Source organism: Hylobates moloch, unplaced genomic scaffold (assembly GCF_009828535.3).
Source record: "Hylobates moloch isolate HMO894 unplaced genomic scaffold, HMol_V3 SCAFFOLD_14, whole genome shotgun sequence".
Taxonomy (NCBI): Eukaryota; Metazoa; Chordata; class Mammalia; order Primates; family Hylobatidae; genus Hylobates; species Hylobates moloch.
The window spans coordinates 14,094,492-14,118,393 of record NW_026652289.1 but is presented as its reverse complement, the minus strand read 5'-3'; the positions used below and the strand labels follow the sequence as shown (position 1 = coordinate 14,118,393).

The following is a 23,902-nucleotide window of genomic DNA, read 5'->3' as shown; positions in this document are numbered from 1 at the left end:
CGTAGGTTGTCTTCTAGCAGTTTTATGGTTTCGAATCTTGTTTGTTTATTTATTTATTTATTTTTTTGAGATGAAGTCTCACTCTGTCACCCAAGCTGGAGTGCAGTAGCGTGATCTCAGCTCACTGCAACCTCTGCCTCCCGGGTTCAAGCGATTCTCCCGCCTTAGCCTCCCAAGTAGCTGGGACTACACGTGTGCGCCACCATCCCCGGCAAATTTTTGTATTTTTAGTGGAGACGGGGTTTCACTATGTTGGCCAGGCTGGTCTCAAACTCCTGACCTTGTGGTCCACCCGCCTCGGCCTCCCAAAGTGCTGGGATTATAGGTGTGAGCCACTGCACTGGGCCTAAGTCGTCGTCGTCGTCTTTTTATTTTTTTTTTTTGAGACGGAGTCTCGCTCTGTCGCCAGGCTGTAGTGCAGTGGCGCGATCTCGGCTCACTGCAACCTCCACCTCCCAGCTTCAAGCAATTCTCCTGCCTCAGCCTTCTGAGTAGCTGGGATTACAGGCACCTGCCTGCCACCACACCCGGCTAATTTTTGTATTTTTAGTAGAGATGGGGTTTCACCAAGTTGGCCAGACTGGTCTCGGCCACCGTCCCGGCCGGTCTTTTTTTTTTTTTTTTTTTTTTTTTTTTTTGAGTGATTTTTTTTTTTTACCAGGTGAGTGCAATGGATCCGCCTCCCAGGTTCAAGCGATTCTCCTGCCTTAGCCTCCCAAGTAGCTGTGATTACAAGCATGCGCCACCACACCCAGCTAATTTTGTATTTTTAGTAGAGATGGGGTTTCTCCATGTTGGTCAGGCTGGTCTTGAACTCCTGACCTCAGGTGATCCGCCCACCTCAGCCTCCCAAAGTGCTGGGATTACAGGCGTGAGCCACTGTGGCCTGGGCCTAAGTCTTTAACTCATTTTGAGTTGACTTTTGCAGATGATGTGAGATGGGGTCTGATTTCATTCTCTGTGGATGTCAAGTTTTCCAACACCATTTATTTAAGAGGATCTCCTTTCCCCATTCTGTGTTCTTGGCAGCTTTGTCAAAAAGTAATTGACCATAAGTGCATGGATTCATTTTTGGACTCTCTTTTCTATTCCATCGGTCTATGTGTCTCTGTTTTTATGCCAGTATCATGCTGTTTTGGTTTCTATAGCTTTGTGATATGTTTTGAAGTCAGGTGGTGTGATGCCTAAGCTTTGATCTTATTGTTCAAAATGACTTTGGCTATTCAGGGTCTTTTGTGGTTCCATACAAATGTTAGGATTTTTTTTTCTGTTTCTGTGAAAAACGTCATTGGAATTTTGACAGGGATTCCATTAAATCCGTAGATTGCTTAGTATAGTATGGACATTTTAATCACATTAATTATTCCAATCTATGAACATGGAATCTTTTCATTTACTTGTGTCTTCTTCAATTTCTTTCATCAATGTCTTATAGTTTTCAGTGTACAGATCTTTCACTTCCTTGGTTACATTTATTCCTAAGCATTTGATTTTTTTATGGCTATTGTAAGTGGCATTGATTTCATTTTTGAATAGTTTGTTGTTAGTGTATGAAAACACTATTGATTTTTGTATATTGATTTTGCATTCTACAACTTTACTAAATTCATTTAGTAGTTCAAACAGTTTTTTGGTAGTCTTTAGGGTTTTCTATATATAAGATTGTGTATCTGCAAACAGGGACAGTTGAACTTCCTTTCCAATTTTGATTCCTTTTATTTATTTATTTACTTATTTATTTATTTTAACAATTTCCCAAATATTTTTATTTTTTCTTCAACTTTTATTTTAAGTTCCGGGGTACATGTTTAGGATGTGCAGGTTTGTTACATAAGTAAACATGTGCCATGGTGGTTTGCTGCACAGATCAACCCATCACCTAGGTATTAATCCTAGCATTCCTTAGCTATTCTTCCTGAGGGTGCCTTTGATTTCTTTCTCTTGCCTAAGTGCTCTGGCTAGGACATGCAGTACTATGTTGAATAGAAGTGGTGAGAGTGGGCTTCTTTGTCTTATTCCTGAACAAGTTGTCTGTGGGGATTAATTCACTCTAGTTAGAAACACCTGCTTGCCTAGAGTGTGGATTCTCAGACCAGTTGTGAGTTTTATGATGTCTGTTTCACATTTAATTCTTAAATCATAGGGCGTACCTAGTCTGAGAATCCATACTCTAGGCGAGTGGCTGTTTTTAACTAGAGTGAATTAATCCCTACAGACAACTCAACTGCTCAGTAATTTCTGCACATGGCTAATTTAATTGTACTGTATGCACTGTCCTGGTTATTAATTTTATCAACCAATTATTTACACCCTGTGTATAATTTTGAAGCCCAGTCTAGTGAACTAAAAAGTAAAATGTTATCTCTTAATTGTCGTCTCTTCCCTTCTCTTTTGGTTTCCTCTTTTTAAAACCACGAAGCTTGTATTTTAAGATAGAGAGCCTGTAAGGGCATTTATTAACTATTTGTTGGTTGATTAATTAATTCATGTTTTTATTTCACCCATCTCCAGACAGGATTGCACCTGCCTCAGCTTAGGTGCAGCTGTTTATCTTCTTCTTTGAGCTGTGTTATGAATTGTTGTGGCTTTCATTTGGGTGGTGGTAGTGGGGAGCAGTGTGTACGTGTGTTTGTGTGTGTGTGTGTGCACTGTTTTTTGTTTTTTGTTTATTTTTATTTTTTTGAGAGACAGAGTCTCACTCTGTCACCCAGGCTGGAGTGCAGTGGCGTGATCTTGGCTCACTGCAACCTCCACCTCCCAGATTCAAGTGATTCTCCTGCCTCAACCACCCGAGTAGCTGGGACTACAGGCGTGTGCCACCACGCTCGGCTATTTTTGTATTTTTTACTAGAGACAGGGTTTCGCCATGTTGGCCAGGCTGGTCTCGAACTCCTGACCTCAGGTGATCCACCCGCCTCGGCCTCCCAAAGTGCTGGGATTACAGGTAAGAGCCACTGCGCCCAGCCCTGTGCTGTTTTAAAATAAAGCAAACAAGCAAGATCCATGTTCTATGTAGTGGTTCAATAAAATAAGTTATTCTTTCCAGCTCATTTTCTTGGTTTCTACGTTCGTGTTTTTGAGTAGTCTTATTGCACAGATAAAAGAACTGAGGCCCTGCAGGGGGCAGTGATCTACTCAGGGTCACCTGGCCCTTTGCTGGAAGCGATAGTAACGCAAGTAGGTGACCCGACTCTGCGCCCAGGGCTCTCCCCACGCTGCATCCTGCCTGCAGGCCATCCTGGGGTCAGACTTGATGCTGCAGTTTACTGGCCTGCCAAACATTTCCAGTGTTCTCTCAGCCAAGCGCTGGTTTAAAAATTAATGACTGCTTAATGGGCATTTCTATTTCTGAGAGTTGAGCTGTGCTTTTTCTTTTCTCCTCTGGTAGAAATCTGACATCCAGGACAGCCTCTGCTACAAGACCCGGCTTTACCAGATAGAAAAGTACAGGGCCCCCAAGGAGTCCTATGAGGTGAGTGACCCCTGAAGCAAACCTCAGGGTCTCTTAGGAAGGGTGGATTTCCATTTGCAGTAATTGGAAAAGAAACCAATTACTGTGGGACACTGAAGTAGCAAAAGACACATACTTACGCTCATAACTGAGCCCTTGAGAAATGGTTTACAGTGGAACCGGCTTCGCGGTGTCTAAACCATGGTTCTCAGCTGTGGCTGCATGTTAAAGTCACGGGGAGCGTTTAAACATCTGGATGCCCAGGCCGCACCTCAGACCCGTTCCATTGAATCTTGGGAGGTGAGACTTAGGTATCAGGAGTTTTTAAAGCTCCCTGGATGTTCCAATGAGCAGCCAAAGTTGAAAACTATTGTCAGGATCTCCCAAAATGAAAAAGATGTTTCAGTGTTTCACCCATATGTGAGTGAAAGTAGCAAAAATTGATCTCCTAGAAGTACAGAGTAAAACTGTGGTTATTAGAGGCTTGGAATGGCAGGGGGAAGGGAGGGTAGAGAGAAGTTGCTTAACGAACATGAAATTACGGCTAGACAGAAGGAGTAAGTTCTGGTGTTCTGTGGCACTGTAGGGTGACTATAGTTAACAATAACTTATTATGTATATTCAAAAAGCTAAAAGAGAATTTTGAATGTTCCCGATAAAAAGAAATGATAAATATTTGAGGTAATAAATATGCTGATCACCCTGATTTGATCATTACATGTTGAATACATAGATGGAAATATCACTCTCTGTCCCATAAAAAAGATGTATAATGATTATGCGTCAACTAAAAATAAAAGGAAAAAAATGCAAATGCTAGAAAAAAATGAGATGCTTAAAAATAGAGCTGAGTGTAGCACGTGGCATCAGAAGAAAGTGAGATGAGGAACGGGAAAGTTTGGGATCAGGCAGGCTTTCCTGGCCAGCTGTCCCTGGTGACCTGATGTAGCCTGGGACGTACCTAGAGAAAAAGAACACAACTCTTTGATTTCAGAATAAAAACTAGGCTCCTGTAGCAAACATCCCACATCCATGTTTGTTAGGAAACTGTGCCTGTGAATTCCAGATCCAGGGAGGGGGCCAGGGGTGGGGTGTGGCCTCGGGGCCCCTCATCCACTTTTTGCCACACAAGCTCTTCTTTCCCTCAGTGATTTTCCTGGGAACCTCCTTCCCTTTTCCCTCTGGAGCCTGTTTATGTCCCCTGAGTGTCCTTGCCACAGGAACCTCTCTCCTGGGACACCCAGGTCTATTAGTCTGTTCTCACGCTGCTAATAAAGACATACCTGAGACTGGGTAATTTATAAAGGAAAGAGGTTTAATGGACTCACAGTTTCACATGGCTGGGGAGGCCTCACAATCATGGCGGAAGGTAAATGAGGAGCAAAGTCACGTCTTACATGGCGGCAGGCAAGAGAGCTTGTGTAGGGGAACTCCCCTTTATAAAACCATCAGATCTTGTGAGACTTATTCACTACCATGAGAACAGTATGGGAGAAACTGCCCCCATGATTCAGTGATCTCCACCTGTCCTCACCCTTGACACATGAGGATTATTACAATTCAAGGGGAGATTTGGGTGGGGACAAATCATGTCACCCACCCAGAAGTTCCTTCATTTGAGAAGGGATCAAAAAGGGACCCTTTGTCTATGCCCCGGCGAGGTCACTGAGCCTGGCCTCTCCCCTCTTTCCATTTCCAACGTAAAGTTTTCATCCTGATCCCATGAGCGGTGCACATCACCCTAGAAGATTCTTCTCTGGGCTTGTCTTGCACGCAGGGCTACAGTGGAGCCTGGTGGTTACCGGGGCCCACACTGGGCTCTTAGGCAGCCAGTGAAGCAGGTGTCCAGAGACACTGATGACAGGGAGTGCCCAGATGCAGGGCTCTGTTGTGAATGTGAGGGGAGCTCAGGAGAGGGACTTGCCCCCAGCATCGAGGTGGGCAATGGCACAGGTCTCCATTTCAGACAGACCCTGGGGCAGAGAGAGAGGAGAAACTGGCAAAGACAGGGCTAGGGGTGGCCGGCAGGGGGCGGGGCAGCCAGAAGGCAGTGATGCTGGGGTGGGGCCCGTGGGAACAGAGGAAAGGTCACACGTGAAATGGTCAGCATTGTCTACTGGGCAGCTAGTTGTCCTGAGGAGGTTAGAAAGAACAGCTTCGTGAAGTGCCAAAGGCAGAAGAGAGGTTGCATGGATTTGGGGGGTGGGAGAGGGGAACTGAAGTCAGTGAGCATCTGCCTCTCCGTCAGTGACACTGCAGTGAAGGGAGAGAACATGACCTCGATAGAAGGGTGCTCGAGGCCAGGCAGGAATGGTGGGCCTTAGCCTTGACCCCAGGCTGGATGCCCCCTTCCTCAAGACAGGCTGTGGGGCTCGGGGAAGATGAGGATGGAGACAAGCCCTTTGGAAGTGGGCTGCAGCTGCAGCTGCAGAAACCAAGCCACAAGCCCAGGTGTGGCTTTCAGGCTTAAAGCCAGAGAGCCAGGTGGTAGGGACCCAGATGCCTCCTGAACTCTAGACCCCTCTGGCCAGTTGCTTACTAAATGTTAACCCCCTCTTGCATGAATGAAGGCGTCTTGAATCTAGCACGCTCTGAACCAGACTCTCCCCCCCCCCCCCCCCGCCCCCCACCACAGTAGCAGCCCCATCCTCCCAGCAGTGCAGGAAAGAAACCCAAGAGTCCTTGACTTTGACCCTCCCCTTACCCCCAGAGCCAACCCACCGCCACATTCTGCCAATTTGACTGCTAAACCCCTCCAACCCCTGCACTCTTTCCGTCTGCATCCCCACACCTGGTCCCAGCCACATCACCTCTGTCCTAGACTTCTGCTATGCCCTCCTAACTGACTCTCTTGCTTCCGGGATGGTGGCCCGCCACTCTCTCTTGCCTGGCCGTCAGAGCGAGCTTTTCACCATCACACCGCATCATGTCACTTTCCTGCTTGAGACCTTCGGAGGCTTCCTTCATTTGCCAGGCAGACTCCGTGCATGGTCGCCCTGTGTGGTTCAGCCCCAGCTTGCTTCTCCTGCCTTGTCTCCTAGCCACATGGCCCACACACAGCGCTGCATCCCGCCCTGTGCTCAGTCCACAGCCTTCAGGCTTGCTGTGATCTCTCTGCCTGCAGGGGCTGTGCACATGCCACTCCCTCTTCCAGAATGTTTTCCCTGCTCCTCTTTGCTAAACCTAAGTGTCTTCAGACCCCAGAGCAAGATCACCTCCCCATGGGCCCCTGCTGTTCCCTGACCTCTGCCATCCAGTCTTATCCTATCGATCCTATCTGCCTACCACGTTCTACATCCTGGGGCCTGTCCCATTTGCAGCTGTTTATTTGTTTTGGGGTTGTTTGATTAACATTTCTCCCTCTGGGCTGTGAGTTCCAGAAGAGTGGGCTCTGCGTCCCTTTTGCTCCTCACAATATTCCCAGAGGCCACACGATGCCTGGCATGTAGTAGGTGCTCAATAAATATTTGCTCAATAAACAAATGAAAAGATCAAGTGGGCCCTGATCAGAGTCTCAGAAAATGGATAGGACTGGAATACAAATGAAAAGATCAAGTGGGCCCTGATCAGAGTCTCAGAAAATGGATAGGACTGGAATAAGCAACCGGCATAGGTAGGACATTCCAGGTGGGATACCTGGCTGGATTAAAGGCAGGGGGATACCTGCAGCCTAGCACACATATGACGTTATCATCACCAAATGGCCGTGCCTTACGGCAGGGAGGGACCTCTTATGGTCACCTGCATTGAGGGTGGCCTCCCCAGCCAGAGTCCAGGGGATGCAGAATTCACTGTTAGACTTCCTCCCTTGTGCTTTGCATGTCACTCATGAGGGCCTCAAATAACAATGCAAACTTAGGTGCATGGAGAGCCCAATGTGTGTGCTCTAGGTGGCCCCTAAGCCACCTTGCTGATGCCCTGGTCCACGCTGACCTCACACCCACCCCACTGCGAGTGTGTGTCGGAAGGGGCCAGAAATAGAGAAGGAAAGTGGCCCTTCTTTCATCCCGATTCCTTTTCTGTATTATTTCCTCTGTCCTGAAGACACACGGTGAGCGTTTTAAACATTTCTTGAAATATTTAACGGTTAGGATTTAAATAGGAACACTAATGGGCAAACAGCATTCCATTTTCTATGATCCATTTGTTTCCTCTAAACTGCAGCGATACTTCTCTAATTAAATGACAGCTATTACCAGATGATCCAGCTTGTCTCCCGAGGAACCTAGAAAGTGGAGTGGGGCTAGTTCGGGAAAGGGAAGGGCCCAGGCCTCACAGGGAAGGTCCACTCAGAGCCAGAGGACCTTCCAGTCGTCCTCCGCACCACATGGCAGGGGGTGGCGCTGGATGGGGAGAGGGAGTGGTGGAGAGGTTTCAGACTGTGAGCAAACCAGGGTGTGGCCCGGGGCTCGTGTCCGCCAGGGCTGTCATCGAGCCGTGTCCCGGGCACTGAGTGCAAGCAGTGGCCTCTTTGTTCCTTTTGATTCCGGTTCGTTTTCTCCTAGGAGACAAAGGAGCTGAATTAAGTTCCAAAAACTTCCCTCTTGGGGTTACCGTGCAGTGATTTTACAACTTTACCATTTTCTCTGCCTCTTTTTCCTGTCAGAGGCAGAGACTGTATCTATAAAAGTGGGGTGCATTTCTCATCTGCGGACGCCTATCGTGTGTGCCCGACAGACTCCTTTTTCTGAAAAAGATAACCCCCCGGGACTTTGGGGGTCGAGGTGGGGAGGTTATCATTTTTAAATTGGCTTATCAAAGCCATAGAGAGCCCAGAGCGAGTTTTGTTCAAGTCTTTTGAAAAATAATGTTAACGTATGGGAAAATGTCAAATCCAGCTAGGAGGTCTCCTCTGCAATGACAAAGTAATGTTGGAGTTTTGGAAGAAAACTGACAGAGAGGGTGGCGGGGAACTGGATTCGTCTGCTTGGCTGCTCTAACAAGCACCACAAAATGGGTAGAAATTTAACTTTTCACAGTTTTGGAGGCCAGGTTCAGGGCTTATGGATGCATCACTACAATCTCTGCCTTCATCTTCACACAGCGTTCTCCTGTGTGTGTATCTGTGTCCCAATTTCCCTGTTCTTTTCTCTCCTCCCTCCCTCATTTTTCTCTCTTTTCTTTCTTTCTCTCTTTCTTTTCTTTCTTTCTCTTTCTTTCTTTCTCCTTTCTTTCTCTCTCTCTTTCTTTCTTTCTATTCTTCTTCCTCTTCTTTCTTCCTTTTTTCCTTCCCTCCCTCCCTCCTTTCTTTCTCTCTCTCTCTTTTTCTCCCTTCCCCCTCCTCTCTCTTCCCCTCCCTTCCCCTCCCCTTCTTCCTTTTTCTTTCTTTGTTTCCAGGCCAAGCTAGAGTGCAATGACACAATCATATTTCATTTCAGCCTTGACCTCCCCGGCTCAGGTGATCCTCCCACCTCAGCCTCCCTAGTAGCTGGGACTATAGGCATGCACCATTATGCCTGGCTAATTTTTCGTAGAGAGGGTGTTTCAACATGTTGCCCGGCTGGTCTTGAACTCCTGAGCTTAAGCCATCTGCTCATCTCAGACTCTCAAGTGGCTGGGATTACAGATGTGAGTCACTGTGCCTGGCCCAAATTTCCACATTTTTAAAGGACACCAGTCATACTGCATTAGGGCTCACCCTAATAGCCTCATTTAAACTTGATTACCTCTGTAAAGACTCTCTCCAAATAAGGTCAAATTCTGAGGTCCTGGGGTTAGACTTTAACCTATGAATTTTAGGAGAATACAGTTCAACCCAAACAGGAATGAAACATTTAAAGGCAGTTTTATGTATTGTTTGTTGAATCAGAATCAGATCCAGCAATCTGAGCTGTTTGTTAGAAATCAGAAGTGTAGTTACTTGGCCGGGCTCAGTGCTCATGCCTGTAATCCCAGAACTTTGGGAGACCAAGACGGGTGGATCACTTGAGGTCAGGAGTTCAAGGCCAGCCTGGCCAACATGGTGAAACCCCGTATCTACTAAAAATACAAAAATTAGCCGGGTGTGGTGGTGCACACCTGTAATCCCAGCTACTCGGGTGGCTGAGGCAGGAGAATCGCTTGAACCTGGGAGGCAGAGGTTGCAGTGAGCCAAGGTTGTGCTACTGCACTGTAACCTGGGTGACAGAGCGAGACTCGGTCTCAAAAAAAAAAAAAAAAAAAAAAAAAGTGTGGTTACTTTGAGGGACAGAATGCCTGGGAGAGGACATGGGGATGGCAGGGAGGACCTTCCAGATGCTGGCTGTGTTCTGTTTCTTGATCCAAGTGCCATTTCTGTGGGTGTCTTTGCTGTTTGAGAAAACATTGAGCCGCTGACTTATCATTAGAGTACTCCTCCATACGGCATCTTAGATTTTAATAAAAAGTTTACCTAGAAAATCCATTCAGCACACAAGTTAGGACATCTGCTGTCTACTTCCATGGCAATTTTAGGATTTGCTTTCTGTCTGTGAAAACTGAAATGAATAATTCTCAACCAGAGCTGCAGGGCCGTAGGGGAAGCATTTAGGGAATAAATAGCAGGTGCAGATTCTCGAATTGTTGAAGGATGTTCCTTTTCACAGGCCTCTCTGGACACCTGGACAAGAGATCTTGAATTCCATGCCGTGCAGGTAAGAACTTGGGGGATTATTATGTGTTAGTCAGGGTTCTCCAGAGAAACAGAGCCAATAGAGAATGGAGAGAGAGAGAGAGAGATTGAGACTGAGATTTATTTTAAGGAGTTGGCTCACACAATTGTGGGGGTTGGCAAGTCTGAAGTCTGCAGGGCAGACCAGTAGGTTGGATGAGTTGATGTTGCAGCTTCAAGTCCGAAGGCCCTCTAGAGGCAGAATTTCTTTTGCCAGAAGACCTCATTCTTTTTATTTTAAGGCTGTTGACTGATTGGATGAGACCCACCCACATTATGGAGGATAATCTACTTAAAGTCTACTAATTTAAATGTTAATCACTTTGTTTGTTTGTTTGTTTGTTTATTTATTTATTTATTTATTTATTTATTTATTGAGTCTTGCTCTGTTGCCCAGGCTGGAGTGCAATGGTATGATCTTGGCTCACTGCAACCTCTGCCTGCCGGGTTCAAGCAATTCTCCTGCCTCAGCCTCCCAAGTAGCTGGGATTACAGGTGCCCACCATCATGCCTGGCTAGCTTTTGTATTTTTAGTAGAGATGGAGTTTCACCATGTTGGCCAGGCTGATCTCGAACTCCTGACCTCAAGTAATCCACCTGCCTCAGCCTCCCAAAGTGCTAGGATTATAGGCGTGAGCCACTGTGCCTGGCCTGTTAATCACATCTTTAAAACCACCTTCACAGAACCATCTAGACTGGTGTTTGGCCAAACAACTGGGTACTAATGGCCTAGGCAAATTGACATATGAAATTAACCATCACATATGATCCTAAGGGTTAGTCAGTCTCTGCCCAGGGCAGCAGGCTCTGCCAGCCCCATCCTTACCCAGAATTAAAACATGCAGAATCCTGTTGTGAGTGAGTTTATCAGAATCCCTTTAGATCACATTGATTCTTGCTATGTGGAATTGACTGTTTTTTATTGTCTTGTTACAACTCTACACCTGGCTGTGCATTTCTGTTCCCACCTGTATGAGAAATGGAGTTTGCAGCTATCTAGAGCTTCCTGGCTCAATGGCCTAATTTATGAACAAAACCCCCCGCCTTTTTTTTTTTTTTTTGAGGTGGAGTCTTGCTGTGTCACCCAGGCTGGAGTGCAGTGGTGTGATCTTGGCTCACTGTAACCTCTGCCTTCCAAGCTCAAGTGATTCTCGTGTCTCAACCTCTCAAGTAGCTGGGACTACAGACGCTCTCCACCATGCCAGGCTAATTTTTGTATTTTTAGTAGAGACAGGATTTCACCATCTTGACCAGGCTGGTCTCAAACTCCTGACCTCAAGTGATCTGCCCGCCTTGGCCTCCCAAAGTGCTGGGATTACAAGCATGAGCCACTGCGCCCGGCCCAAAGCCCTCTTTTTATCCACTCACTTGTAGGTTTTTCTGCAGCAAAATCAGGTTTCTTCTCATGTGATGGGCAACAAGGAACCAAAACCAACCAGCCAACGACATCTGGGCCCTGGGCCATCCCAGGTGGCAGTGGTCAGCACTGGGTTCTGACACACCAAACAGCCTGGTGAGGCTTATTAATCATCAGAGGGAAGGAAAGCTCCAGAAAAGCCTGTGTTGAGCTGGACTTGCTAGAGCTACTCAAAGAAAACTCGCCTCAGCTCCCAGCGCTCCTCTGCCACACGTGGAAAGAGGCAGATTTCCCAGGCAGCCATCCATCCTCCGGCCTGGGGTGATTAGGATGCAAAGCAAGCGTCCGTCCCTGTTAAATGGATGCATTTGCTGTTCAGGCGATAAAGCAGGTGTGATGTGTGTTCATTGTTATCCTCCCAGAGCTGGGAAGGATCCACACTTTTGGTTACACGTGGGAAAACACCTCCCTCGAGGAGAAGTGAATTGCCCCAGGTCACCGAACACATTATGGAGAGAGTGAGGAATGGACTCCAGACTTCGGTACTGCCGAGCTGTGACCATGGCTGGGGTCCTCAGGTGGAGCACCCGCAGAAGCCACGCCAGGAAAGAAGGGGGTGGTGTGGGTCTTTGGAACACAGAAGCCTGGGGTCATTCTTCAGTGGCCATCATACCCCCAGTTGCTCAGCCATCAGGGAAGATTCCGAAGGGAACCAGCTCTCTGGAGCTTGGACCTCAGAGGCTAAGGATGGGTTTCCTCCTCCTGTAGGCATCTCTGTCTCCTCCACGGGACAATACACAACATGAAGGATCCTGGGTAAATGATTGTTCATGGGGCCGCGTTTTCAAAATGTCCCACTTTGCAAATGTCTGTGCACATCTGCAGTGGGTGGAAATAGTTGATAGAGAACAAGAAGCTGTTTAGTGTATGGCCTGCCTCTGGGGCCTCATGTGGTCTTTTCTCTGATCTGCCTTGGGAGATTTGGAACTGTGCCATGAAGGTGCGAGAGGGTGGGCTTCGAACTGAGAGCTTGAATTCCATCGCCCACCCTCAAGTCCATGTGGGTGCTGGAGCACATCGGAGGGAAGCCAGGAGTCTCTGCAGGCGGCAGCCTTGCCGTGTGAGGAGCTTGCATGTGGAAGGGGGAGGTGATAGTCGCTCTGAAGATCTGTTTCTGTTATGTAAGGCAATTTAGCATCCTGCTCCCTAGGAAATTTCTTTTGGAGAAAACAGGCCATGCAAATGAAAAAGTCTAATCGGGTGATTGGTTGCATTTGGTAACATGTGCTTGGAGGGCAGGGAGATTGGCTAGTTGTAAATAAACATGCTTTCTCTGGGCTGTTGACCCTTCTGCGTGGACTGACTCTGAGGTTTGTCCCCGACAGGGAGCAGGTGGGGTGAATTTCTTGATTTCTCCTTAGAAACCGGTTACTATGAAATCACTGATTCTTTTCAGCTGGAGAAGGATATTCTCGGGGTTCTTGGAGGACATACCAGGGTGCGGGATGTTGGGATGAAGTTGGTGGCCTTGGCAGGGTTTCCTGGAATTTTCTGCCCGGGGGTGCATTTTTCCTCTTTTCTGCCCGCATAGCAGCTTTCTGCTCATTTCCAAATAGCCCCCTTGTCAGCGACAGGAGAAATTTGGTCTTACGGTCCAACCTTGGTCTCTTTCCACAGCAAACCCCCATGCATTACACACCACTAGGTGCCCATAGACCCTAACTGGGTGGTGATACTGGTCCGCAGAAGTTTTGCATCTTGATTGTTAAGCTTTTGAGAACCCAAGGAGAGTTAGAAAGCAATGAAAAGAAACCTAGACAGCCACCGGCAGCTCTCATGGCCATGGGCCACAGAGCAGCCTGAAAAAAATGTTTGCTGATTGATTTAAAAAGCAATCCTAAAACAGAAGGAACTGCAGTGTTGTCTTTTCTGCCAAATATTGTTTGGAAATGTATGACAAAGGTGCATTTGATTACTTTTTCCTGTAGAAGGTGTTGGCAGGTAGAGCTGGTGGCTTTTGCATAAAAGTAGAGAAAGGGAACCAAGTAAAAGGAGATTGTACCAGATTTTTCAGGAAAGCTGGTAACATTGCCTTTGCTGCTGGATGGGTGTGTGTCTCTGTGTGTCTAAGTGTGTGTGCAAAAGCTTGTTCTCCTTTGCCTTGGAGAAGGTGGCCTGTTGGTGTGTCATGCACACAAAGGGAGAGGAAAGCCGTGGAAAACGGTGATTGTCCTTTGCTGGCTTCAACCAAGGTGACCTGGAGGACACGTTCCCCTTCATGGCATCCCAGACAACGCCCTGGAGCACAGAACCTTCTCTGGAACATTCGGATCCCACTGCAGGAGCCTAGGACTGTGGCATGCTCCTGCCTCTGGGCCTTTCCATCCCTGGAACCGCCTGACCCTGCCCCCCGGCTCTGAGAGTGTGGTGTCAAGTCAAGGGTTGACAACATCAACTTTGGGGCTGGGAAAATCCGCGTTTCCATCGGGCTCATGGGTGGATTACATAAGCGCTGCAGGCTGTTTCTTCACATGTAAAGGAGGTAGAATTTGCCTTGTGGTAGGTCACGCCCTCAGTGCAGTGTCTGGCACCCTGCATGTTCTCAAAAAAGGCTGGTGGCAGCTGTGAAGGTGCCGAGGAGGGAGTTTGAGGAAGCTTTGCCTCTCCTGTCTTCCCATGTCACCTCTTTGTTGGGGAGGAGCCACATCAGCTACAGGCCAGGGCCCCAGGGAGCTGTAGCCCCTCACAGTGGCACTTGCCACGAGGCTCAGCATCCCCACTTCCCACATCTACCCTGTCGTCTTTCCCATTCAAAAACTGGACATCATGAACTCTAATCTGCAGACTTTGAACATCCTTATTAGAAAGGGCTGTGAAAGTGTAAAGAGAGATTTCCCTGAGAAGCTTCTCAACAACATGAATGAAAAAATAGATGAGCTCTCTTGGTTTGCAAATGCTCTTAAAGTTGAGGGCAAAAATGTGAAAAAGAAAAGTCTTTTTTTCCTCCTCACCCACGGTGAGGTCAGAGGTGGAGTCGCTTTAATAGTAAACACCAAACACAGGCTTTAGGGCTGGAAAAAGGACTGCTGCTGCTTCTTAGTGACATCACCCTTCCCAGAAGCTTGAACTGAGTTAGTTTTAATTCAGTTCAGTTTCTACCAGCCCTTTTAAAAAACATTTTAATAACTATTTATTAAGCTTTCTTTAAGCATCTGGCTTTATGCCAGAGGCTGTGGACTTGAAGGTATATAAAATAGTCAAATTCATTCCTATCAGATGGATTATAATCTAGTACAATGAAGAAAAAAAAAAAAAAAAAAGAATGGTCACTGCCAAGCGTTTTGGCTCACATCTGTAGTCCCAGCATTTTGGGAAGCTGAGACAGGAGGGTTGCTTGAGGCAGGAGTTCAAAACCAGCCTGGATAACATAACGAGACCCCATCTGTATAAGAAATCTTTTTTTAAAAAAATAGCTGGGCATGGTGGTGCACACCTGTAGTCCCAGCTACTCAGGAGGCTGAGGTGGGAGGATCACTTGAGCCCAGGAGCTCGAGTTGCAGTGAGATATGATGATACCACTGCACCCCAGCCTGGGTGATAGCACAAGACCCTGCCTCAAAACAAAAAAGTTTCATATGTATGAAACCTTCGGATGCCGCCAGCCTTTTTTGGGAACATGCAGGCTGCCAGACACTGCACTAAGGACATGACCCACCACAAGGCAAATTCTGCTACCTCCTTCACACGTGCATACACACGAGTCCTAAGCACGCAAGTAAGTGCTCACACAATTAGGGCAGAAAGGGCTGGAAGCCCATCAGGACCGCTCAGGGCTCTCTGGATTTGTTGTATATGTTGTGTTGGCTTGACCGCCCCAAATAGAACCTGATGTGAAGGTGGAAGCAGTTACGTTTCCAGTTGCCTTTGCAAAGCCATTACTGTAGGCACAATCTTTAAATGCAGACAGTAGGTTTCCAGAAGTCCTGCTCTGCTTCATCTTAGTTTGTTGGGCTTGTTCCAGAAGAATTGACCTCCTAGGAATGCCCTGCCCTTGCTGGAATGCCTTGAAAGAGCACAGCGAAAGGGAGCTGGGGTCCTTTGAAGGCCACTCACTGCCCAGGCAGAGGGAGATGGGCTTCCTGGAGCATTGGCTGGGCCACAGCTCCTCCCTCATTCAACACACAGTTGAGAGCATAGAGTATTGAAAAGCTGGAGTTTCTCTAATCGGTTTGGATGACTTTTCAAAGAGGAATCTCATTGTATCTTCTAGTGTGTGTCTAAGTGCATATGTTTGCTTCTGATTTGCAGGATAAAAAGCCCAAAGAACAAGAAAAAAGAGGGGATTTTCTTCATCGACCATTCTCTAAGAAGTTAGACAAGAACCTTCCCTCGCACAAACAGCCCTCAGGCTCGCTCATGACACAGATTCAGAACACCAAAGCCCTCCTGAAGGACCGGAAGGCCTCCAAGTCCAGCTTCCCCGACAAAGGTGGGTCAGCTCTGGGGACTCTCTCAGGCCACTCGTGTTGGGCTGTGTGTCCGCTGTGTAGCCCTCACAGGGGATGATCGAATGGGCCCTAGAGCAGAGATGATTCCTGTGCCCACAGAAAAGCAGGATTAATGGACCTGAGGTTGCCTGAGCACAGGCCGGGACCAAGCTGTGTGGCATTAGCCACCTGTGCAGGAAGGATTTGAGAAAACAGAGATGGGGTGCAAAGTATTATGGAAACAGAAATTGGGGTGGATGATATTGTCAGAACAGAGGTTGGGAGGCACAGTATTGCAGGAGCAGAGGTCAGGGTGTGTGGTACTGCAGGGGCAGAGATGAGGCTGTAAGGAATTGTGGGAGTAGAGATGGGGTGCAGAGCAGAGACCGGGTATCTCCCTGAGTTCAAATCCCAGCTCTACTGCCAGCCGAGGTCCGAGTTCCTTTACTGCTGAGGATCTTCACTGGATTATTTGTAAGGGCTCCCACCTGTCAGAGCTGTTGGGTAGATGAGATGAGATGCATATATAAGCTCCCTCACCTGAGTCAGAATCCAGCCCGTGCCAGAGAACTGACAAATGTGGGTTTCCCTCCTCTGGGATGAGTGCTAAAAGATGCAAAAAGCAGACCTTACTGGGCACAGGCTTAACACATGGTAGAAACACCAAGAGGGGACACAGGAGCCGAGGGCATCCTGAAGCAGAGCCGTGAGGTAGAGGAGAGCTTCTTATTACTGAGGGGGATGAGACACTTCTTGGAGCTCAATCTCCTTAAATATGAAGAACCAGGTTCAGAGAGGGCCGTGGCTGGCTGAGATACACTTAGGCGTAGTGGGCAGTTAGTCCCTGAGCGGGACTTGAATCTGCCTCCTGTCCTTCTACCTCCCATGCTGCTCCCGGAGAGAGGCCACTGTCCCCACATTGCCCAAAGCAACCTGCTTTCCCTGGGGCAGAGCATGCAGTGGATCGGGGAGGGGCAGCAGTGTCCATGTGGTGGCTGGAACATTGGAGACCTTGGCCATTAATGAAGTTTTACTTCTTTCTGCTGATGCATCTCAGGTGCCTGTGCCGGCCTGTTTCATTTCGGTGCCTGTGTGTTTATTTCTGCAAGGCAGGGAGGCTTCCCAGTGCCCTCAGCTGCTCCCAAAATTGATCCCAGTGGGCAGGAGCTTGCTCCTGCAACTGGGCCTCCACAGAGCCTATAAAACGTTATGGGCGAAGAAAGAAGCTAAGACAGAGCTTATTCCGCATGAACTTGGCTTTAACCCGCAAATCTGTAGGGGGTTTCCCCTTTCTTTTCTGGCCCAGTTTGCAAATCTGGATTCTAGTCTATGCCAACCAGAGACAGAAACCATGGGGATCTGGCAGGTTGCCTTAACTGTATGGATGGATGATGTTCTACCCCCATTCGGAAATGGATGAGGCTCCATCCAGATCAGAAGTCACGAGGGAGCCTTAAAAGGGAAGGAAATCCTGACACATGCTCCAACACAGATGAACCTGGAGGACATTATGCTAAGTGAATTACGCCAGTCACTGAAGGCGGATACTGTGTGATTCCACTTATATGAGGTCCCTAGAGTGGTTAGATTCATAGAGACAGGCAGTAAAATGGTGGTTGCTGGGGGTTTCTGAGAGTGGGGGTGTATATGGAGTGTTAGATTTGCAACAGGAAGACACTTCTGGAGACTGATTCTACAACAGTGTGAATATACTTATTACTGCTGAACTGTACACTTAAAAATGGTTCAGATGATAACGTTTCTGTTGCGTGTTTTTTACCACAATAAATAAATTTTTTAAAAGTCACAAGGGAAACACGCCTTCCACTGTGCGCTGTCCGAGGACCAGATTGGCAGCAGTTCAGTCAGGGGACCTTGGTGTGCTTCTGGGAGTTTTGTGGATGTGCTGTTGAGTGCATGTACCTTTTTTATTCCAAGATCCTTTGGCAAGGTCCAGAATTTTTTTTTCTTTTTTTTTCTTTTTTTTTTTTTTTTTTTTTTGAGACAGAGTCTCATTCTGTCACCCAGGCTGCAGTGCAGTAGTGCCATCACGGCTCACTGCAGCCTCTACTTCCCAGGCTCAGGTGATCCTCCTACCTCAGTCTCCCAAGTAGCTAGGACCACAGGTGCATGCCACTACACCCGGCTAATTTTTAAAAATTTCTTTAGAGACAGGGGTCTTGCCATATTGCCCACGCTAGTCTTGAACTCCTGGGCTCAAGCAGTCCTCCCACCTTGGCCTCCCAAAGTGCTAGGATTACAGGCGTGAGCCACTGCTGCCTAGGGTCCAGAATTTTAAGCAACCAAAAGCAGGGACGATGTTAGGCTGGGGCCATGAGGCAAATTGGAATCCAGGAGACCTCCTGTCGCCAGCCCTCTGTCCCTCCGTCCTAGAAAGACTGCCCGCCCTCTGTGGGGAGAGTGACACGCTGCTGGTGACTTTTGCAAAGTAGCCAAGGCTGTTTGCTGGTTGGTTTCTTCTGACCTTGGCGGGGAACTGTGTCAGTTAAGCTGGAGGTCACAGCAGGCAGGAGGAGGGTCGTGAGTACTGTCCAGGCATCCTCATGATTGTTTACGCTTTCTTGGTGTGCAGATTCCTTTGGCTGCCGCAATATTTTCCGCAAAACCTCAGATTCCAATTGTGTGGCTTCTTCTTCCATGGAGTTCATCCCTGTGCCACCGCCTAGGACCCCGAGGATTGTGAAGAAACCGGAGCCCCATCAGCCAGGGCCCGGAAGCACTGGCATCCCCCACAGAGAAGACCCCCTGATGCTGGACATGGTGTGCTCCTTCGAGTCTGTGGATCGCGACGACCACATAGAAGTGCTGTCTCCCTCTCATCACTACAGGGTTCTGAACTCCCCGGTCAGCTTGGCTCGCAGAAATTCCAGCGAGAGGACGCTGTCCCCAGGCCTGCCATCTGGAAGCATGTCGCCTCTCCATACTCCTTTGCATCCAACTCTGGTCTCTTTTGCTCACGAAGATAAGAACAGCTCCCCAAAAGAGGAGGGCCTGTGTTCCCCACCTCCGGTTCCCAGCAATGGCCCCATGCAGCCTCTGGGGAGCCCGAATTGTGTGAAAAGCCGAGGCCGGTTCCCCATGATGGGCATCGGACAGATGTTGAGGAAGCGCCATCAGAGTCTGCAGCCATCTGCAGATAGGCCCCTGGAGGCCAGCCTGCCCCCACTGCAGCCCCTAGCCCCCGTGAACCTTGCCTTTGACATGGCCGATGGGGTCAAGACCCAGTGCTAACTTGGGCCAGCGGGATTTGGGGTATCTCTAGCAAACAGCAACGGAACAGAGCTCCACACATCTGTGAGGGTGTGAACATTCCAAGACCCCGCGTGGAGCATCCTTAGTTGCCGCATTGGTTCCTGCCATGCAGTGTCCCACCTGTAGCTAAATCCACAGCCCCAAAGCCTGCACAACCCAACCTCGCTTAGGGACCCTCAGAGATGCTGGAATCGCTAGGAGGGTTGGCTCCAGGGGCAGCCAATTCCTATCATTCAGATCTTCCCTCCTCCCAAGCACTCACCAACCCTTTCCAGTTCCCACTTCCTCCAGGCTTGGGGGGAGAATGGGGCATGAGCCTTCTGGGGCACTCCTATTATGGACTGTTACCACATCTTTCTTCACGCTGTGCTACATGTGTACCTCTCACAGCAGTTGGCCATAGTCACAGGGAGAGAACAATATCACAGTCATTCATCCAGGCCACGTTTCCCCTGCGGAGTGTAGCAGCCCTGCCTTTCATAGCAGGGATTACCCCGAAGGCCAGCAGGAGCCGGGGGCAGGCCCGGGATCCTCAGAGGAAGACGGAGAAGAGCTTCGGATCAAGATCAAACCAAACAGTGGGGACTCCAACAGAAGAGAAAGACTGAAGGAGACACTCATTTCCCAAGCAAGATTTTGACAGATTGTTGTTGAAACATGCTAATGATTGAATTTTATCTTTTCCAAAGATATTTTTTTTTAAATGTGATGTCGGTAAATGGAAATAACATAATTTTTTAAAACTTGGATGGAGAGATGAGAAGCAATTCCACCAAACTCATGTTTTCACAGGAGGGTTCAGTGTGGAGAGCAAACAAGCTGACTGTGGTGATGTGCTGAGTGCTGTGGCCCACAGGCAGGGCAAGTCTCGGTGGTCCTGTGTTCATCCTGTTGTTTAAGGCATAGCCCTGATCCTTCTGGAAGGCATAGAACATGGTTACAGCTGGTTCTGTAGAAAGAGAGAAAAGATGATTGTGACAATTCAGAGCATAATTCAGATGGCGAGAAGGCAGCATTACCTCTGTGCGATGTGGATTTCAAGCTGCGCACAGAACTAGCGCGGGTCAGAGCTCAGCGAGTTTGCTGGGAGCTGAGAGCAGGCTTGCCTGGCAGAGAACCTGTTCAGATACAGGCCAGTTTCTTCTTCGAGGAAAGCCGAGCTCCTCAAACAGGGTTCAGTCCACGTTGTGTTTTCACACCTTTCTCCAAGGATCGAACCAAAGATGTGTCTCCAGTATTGTGTCTGTGCCCCCCGTGTGTGTTTTGTGAACCCCCGTGTTGTCTGACTGTATCCAGCTGGCACTTGAGAGGGTGCAATCATTGGTGAGAAGAATCAGAAAAAGAAGACTCATCAGCACAGGTTGGATAGGGGTTAGTGTAGGAGACTGGTTACAGAATGGCCTGGAGTCTTCAACTTTTGACCGGTGCAGGTGTGACCAGAGACCACCTCTGTGGCCACCTCGTATAGTTATCTCAGTCCATGGATCCCAAAACCCAAATCTAGAATTGCAAAGCCAGCCTTTGTTTCCCTGGCAGGCAGCCTTGCCAGAGGGCAGAGAGGTAGTTCTGAGTCATTCTCTCATTCACCAGTGGTGACATCCTTCAGTCCCTCACGTCTCTGACAGAGCAGGAGAGAATGGATATTTGGCCGACCTTGGTGAGACCTGGAACTGCCTCTTTCTTCCCTAGGGGATCACTGCAGCTCTAGGGCATTCTAGGATGAGGTCAGGACCCCTTGGCCATTGGTGTTATTTTTTGTATAGCTTCAGACTGGGTTCCAGAACTTACCATTGAAAACAGAGCTTTTAGGCCAGGCGTGGTGACTCACGCCTGTAATCCCAGCACTTTGGGGGGCTGAGGCAGGTGGATCGCTTGAGCTCAGGAGTTTGAGAGCAGCCTGGGAAACATGGCAAAAGCCCATCTCTACCAAAAAATACAAAAAAATTAGCTGGGTGTGGTGGCACGTGCCTGTAGTCCCAGTTACTTCGGGGACTGAGGTGGGAGGATCACTTGAACCTAGGAGGTCGAGGCTGCAGTGAGCCAAGATCATGCTACTGCATTCCAGCCTAGGTGGCAAAGTGAGACCCTGTCTTCAAAAAAAGAAAATAGAACTTTATAAGCAGAGAGAGGAAAATAATCATCTAAGACCGTCTCTCCATTTGACACGAAGTGTACCTTTTCTAAAGACGGTTTCCAGCTGCAACGGCTCCACTTTGCAGGCTTGCAGGGTGTATACCTGTGCATTGGGAACTTTCTGGAGCCCCTGATACCTTTTCCTTGAGAATAGGAGTGCTTCTGCCTTGCCGTTAGCTCGTGGAGAACGTGCTTCTCATTCCTGGCATGCTTCAATAACAGCTGCAGATGTGCCGCTAACTGACCGCGTTGCCGTTGGTGACCTGGACTCTGAACTCAGGTTTATTCTAAACCCAGTGAGAGCGGAGGGGGAGGGGGAGTGAGGAAAGGGGATCAACTGTATTTGTGTGTGTGTATGAGCACCCGACAAATCTATGAAACTGAGTGAAAGGAGAAATGTTAGATTCTTTATTATTTTATTATATTTATATGGAAAGCTTCACTCTCCCTTTGGTAAGTCCGAAGCGTGTTGTCTGTTCGACCGTGACTGTCTTCCTCAGTCTGTGCCTGTGATTCCAGTCACCCTGTAGTTACTGACAGAAACTGACTGGACTGTCATTGTGTGAAGTCCAGGAGGAAATGTCCATTTTAATCATATGATTTGGTCATAAGTAAGGACTATATTTATGTCACCATTATTAGATATATGTACTTTTGTAATGACTGTGAAATACACTTTTCCCTCACTATGACTGCTTCTTTATTTGCTGATAAATCTTAAAACATCTAAGTACATTGCAAATAATAGTACAGGTACCATCTTTTATGTGAAGTTCTTTTTTTTTTTTTTTTTTGAGACAGGGTCTTGCTCTGTCACCCAGGCTGGAGTGCACTGGCACAATCACAGTTCACTGCAGCCTCAACCTCTCCAGATTCAAGCCATCCTCCCATCTCAGCCTCCCAAGTAGCTGCGACTACAGTTGCGCACCACAATGCCTAGCTAATTTTTTTTGTATTTTGTAGAAACGGGGTTTTGCCATGTTGCTCAGGCTGATCTCAAACTCCTGGGCTCCAGTGATCTGCCCACCTTGGCCTCCCAAAGTGCTGAGATTACAGGCGTGAGCCACTGCACCTGGCCTTACATAAAGCTCTTGACCTAGCATCTGACAGGAAACAAGCGGGAATTGCATTGGGGGGCATTTTCTGGGCCAGTTTCCCTGCCTTATTTTTCCTGCAACAGGTGTGCCTACAAGAGTCTTTCTGCCATACACACTGCAGGTGGCAGTTCGAGAAGAATCAACCTTTTTCATTTGGGGGATTAGGATCTTCCTTGGAGACTCTGAAAATGGCACATGAAGAATGACAGGTCTGAACATGACTTCTAGATTTTGTCTTTGTAGGAGGACTTGGTCACGGATAGGGGAAGAGGGATGATGGGATGGGATGGGAGGGTGGGATCTAGATGACCTCTTGAAATTGTCCCAGTTACTGCTTCCTTCATAACAACTGTTCACAAAACGTTTTTCATATATACCACCTTGCTTTAACCTGTGTTTTCCCCTGGACGGTGAGGGGACGAAGCCTTAGAGGGTCACATAGTTAGAAAGTGGAGAAGCCCACTGTTCACTGCATGAAGCCCTCAATAGTTGGATTCTGGGGGAAAAGAACAAGTATCTAGTTTTGATGACAATGTTTTCTTGTAAGAATCACAACACTTTAGAATAGAAAAGGACCTAAGATTCTCTGGCTCAGCCCTAGCCTTTCTGAAGAAGGGAAAACTAGGGCCCCAGATGGTTTAAGGACACCCCAGAATCCCCAGATGAGCTAGCATTAGAGCTGGCCTGGAACAGAGTTTCTCCCTCAAAGAACACAGAGAAATCAGTGGCTGCCATGGTCAGAGGGGGATGTCAACAACAGATCAAGCTGTCATTGCAACAGGTATTTTTGAAGTTCATGCAGGGACCAGGTCTTGCATTTTTAAGACCTTTTCAAAACTGTGCAGCTTCCTGAGCCTTATGCTCTTTGTCCCATCCACTCTTGACACTGGAGGAAGACAGCTTTCTTTGGGAACTCTGTCTTTCTCAATTGACTTTCCAAGTAAACAGCAAACCCCTGGATAGCCTTGTTATCTACTTTAGCTATTAAGAGGCTACTGGGTTTTACTAGATTAAATCAATAAAACATTTCCGGGTGGAGCCAAGATGGCCGAATAGGAACAGCTCCGGTCTCCAGCTCCCAGCCCCAGTGACACAGAAGACAGGTGATTTCTGCATTTCTGCTTGAGGTACCGGTTTCATCTCACTAGGGAGTGCCTAACAGTGGGTGCAGGACAGTCTGTGAAGTGCACTGTGCGCGAGCCGAAGCAGGGCGAGGCATTGCCTCACTCGGGAAGCGCAAGGGGTCAGGGAGTTCCCTTTCCTAGTCAAAGAAAGGGGAAACAGACGGCACCTGGAATATCGGGTCAGTCCCATCCTAATACTGCGCTTTTCCAATGGGCCTGGAAAACGGCACACTAGGAGATTGTGTCCCGCACCTGGCTCGGAGGGTCCTATGCCCACGGAGTCTCCCTGATTGCTAGCACAGCAGTCTGAGATCAAGCTGCAAGGCAGCAGCGAGGCTGGGGGAGGGGCGCC

At 48.1% G+C, this 23,902-nt stretch overlaps 1 protein-coding gene across 5 annotated transcripts in view; it reads left to right on the top strand.

The window, feature by feature from the left end:
- HUNK (hormonally up-regulated Neu-associated kinase) overlaps positions 1-19,806 on the top strand; it is a 136,106-nt gene extending 116,300 nt beyond the window's left edge. For all 5 annotated transcript variants that reach the window (XM_058427381.1, XM_058427382.1, XM_058427383.1 and 2 more), the window contains 4 exons: positions 3,389-3,472; positions 10,015-10,062; positions 15,745-15,925; positions 18,517-19,806. In XM_058427381.1, coding sequence (XP_058283364.1) covers positions 3,389-3,472; positions 10,015-10,062; positions 15,745-15,925; positions 18,517-19,175 — 972 coding nt within the window. In that variant the 3' untranslated portion in view covers positions 19,176-19,806. The remainder of the gene's footprint in view (positions 1-3,388; positions 3,473-10,014; positions 10,063-15,744; positions 15,926-18,516) is intronic.
- The last annotated feature ends 4,096 nt before the right edge of the window (positions 19,807-23,902 follow it).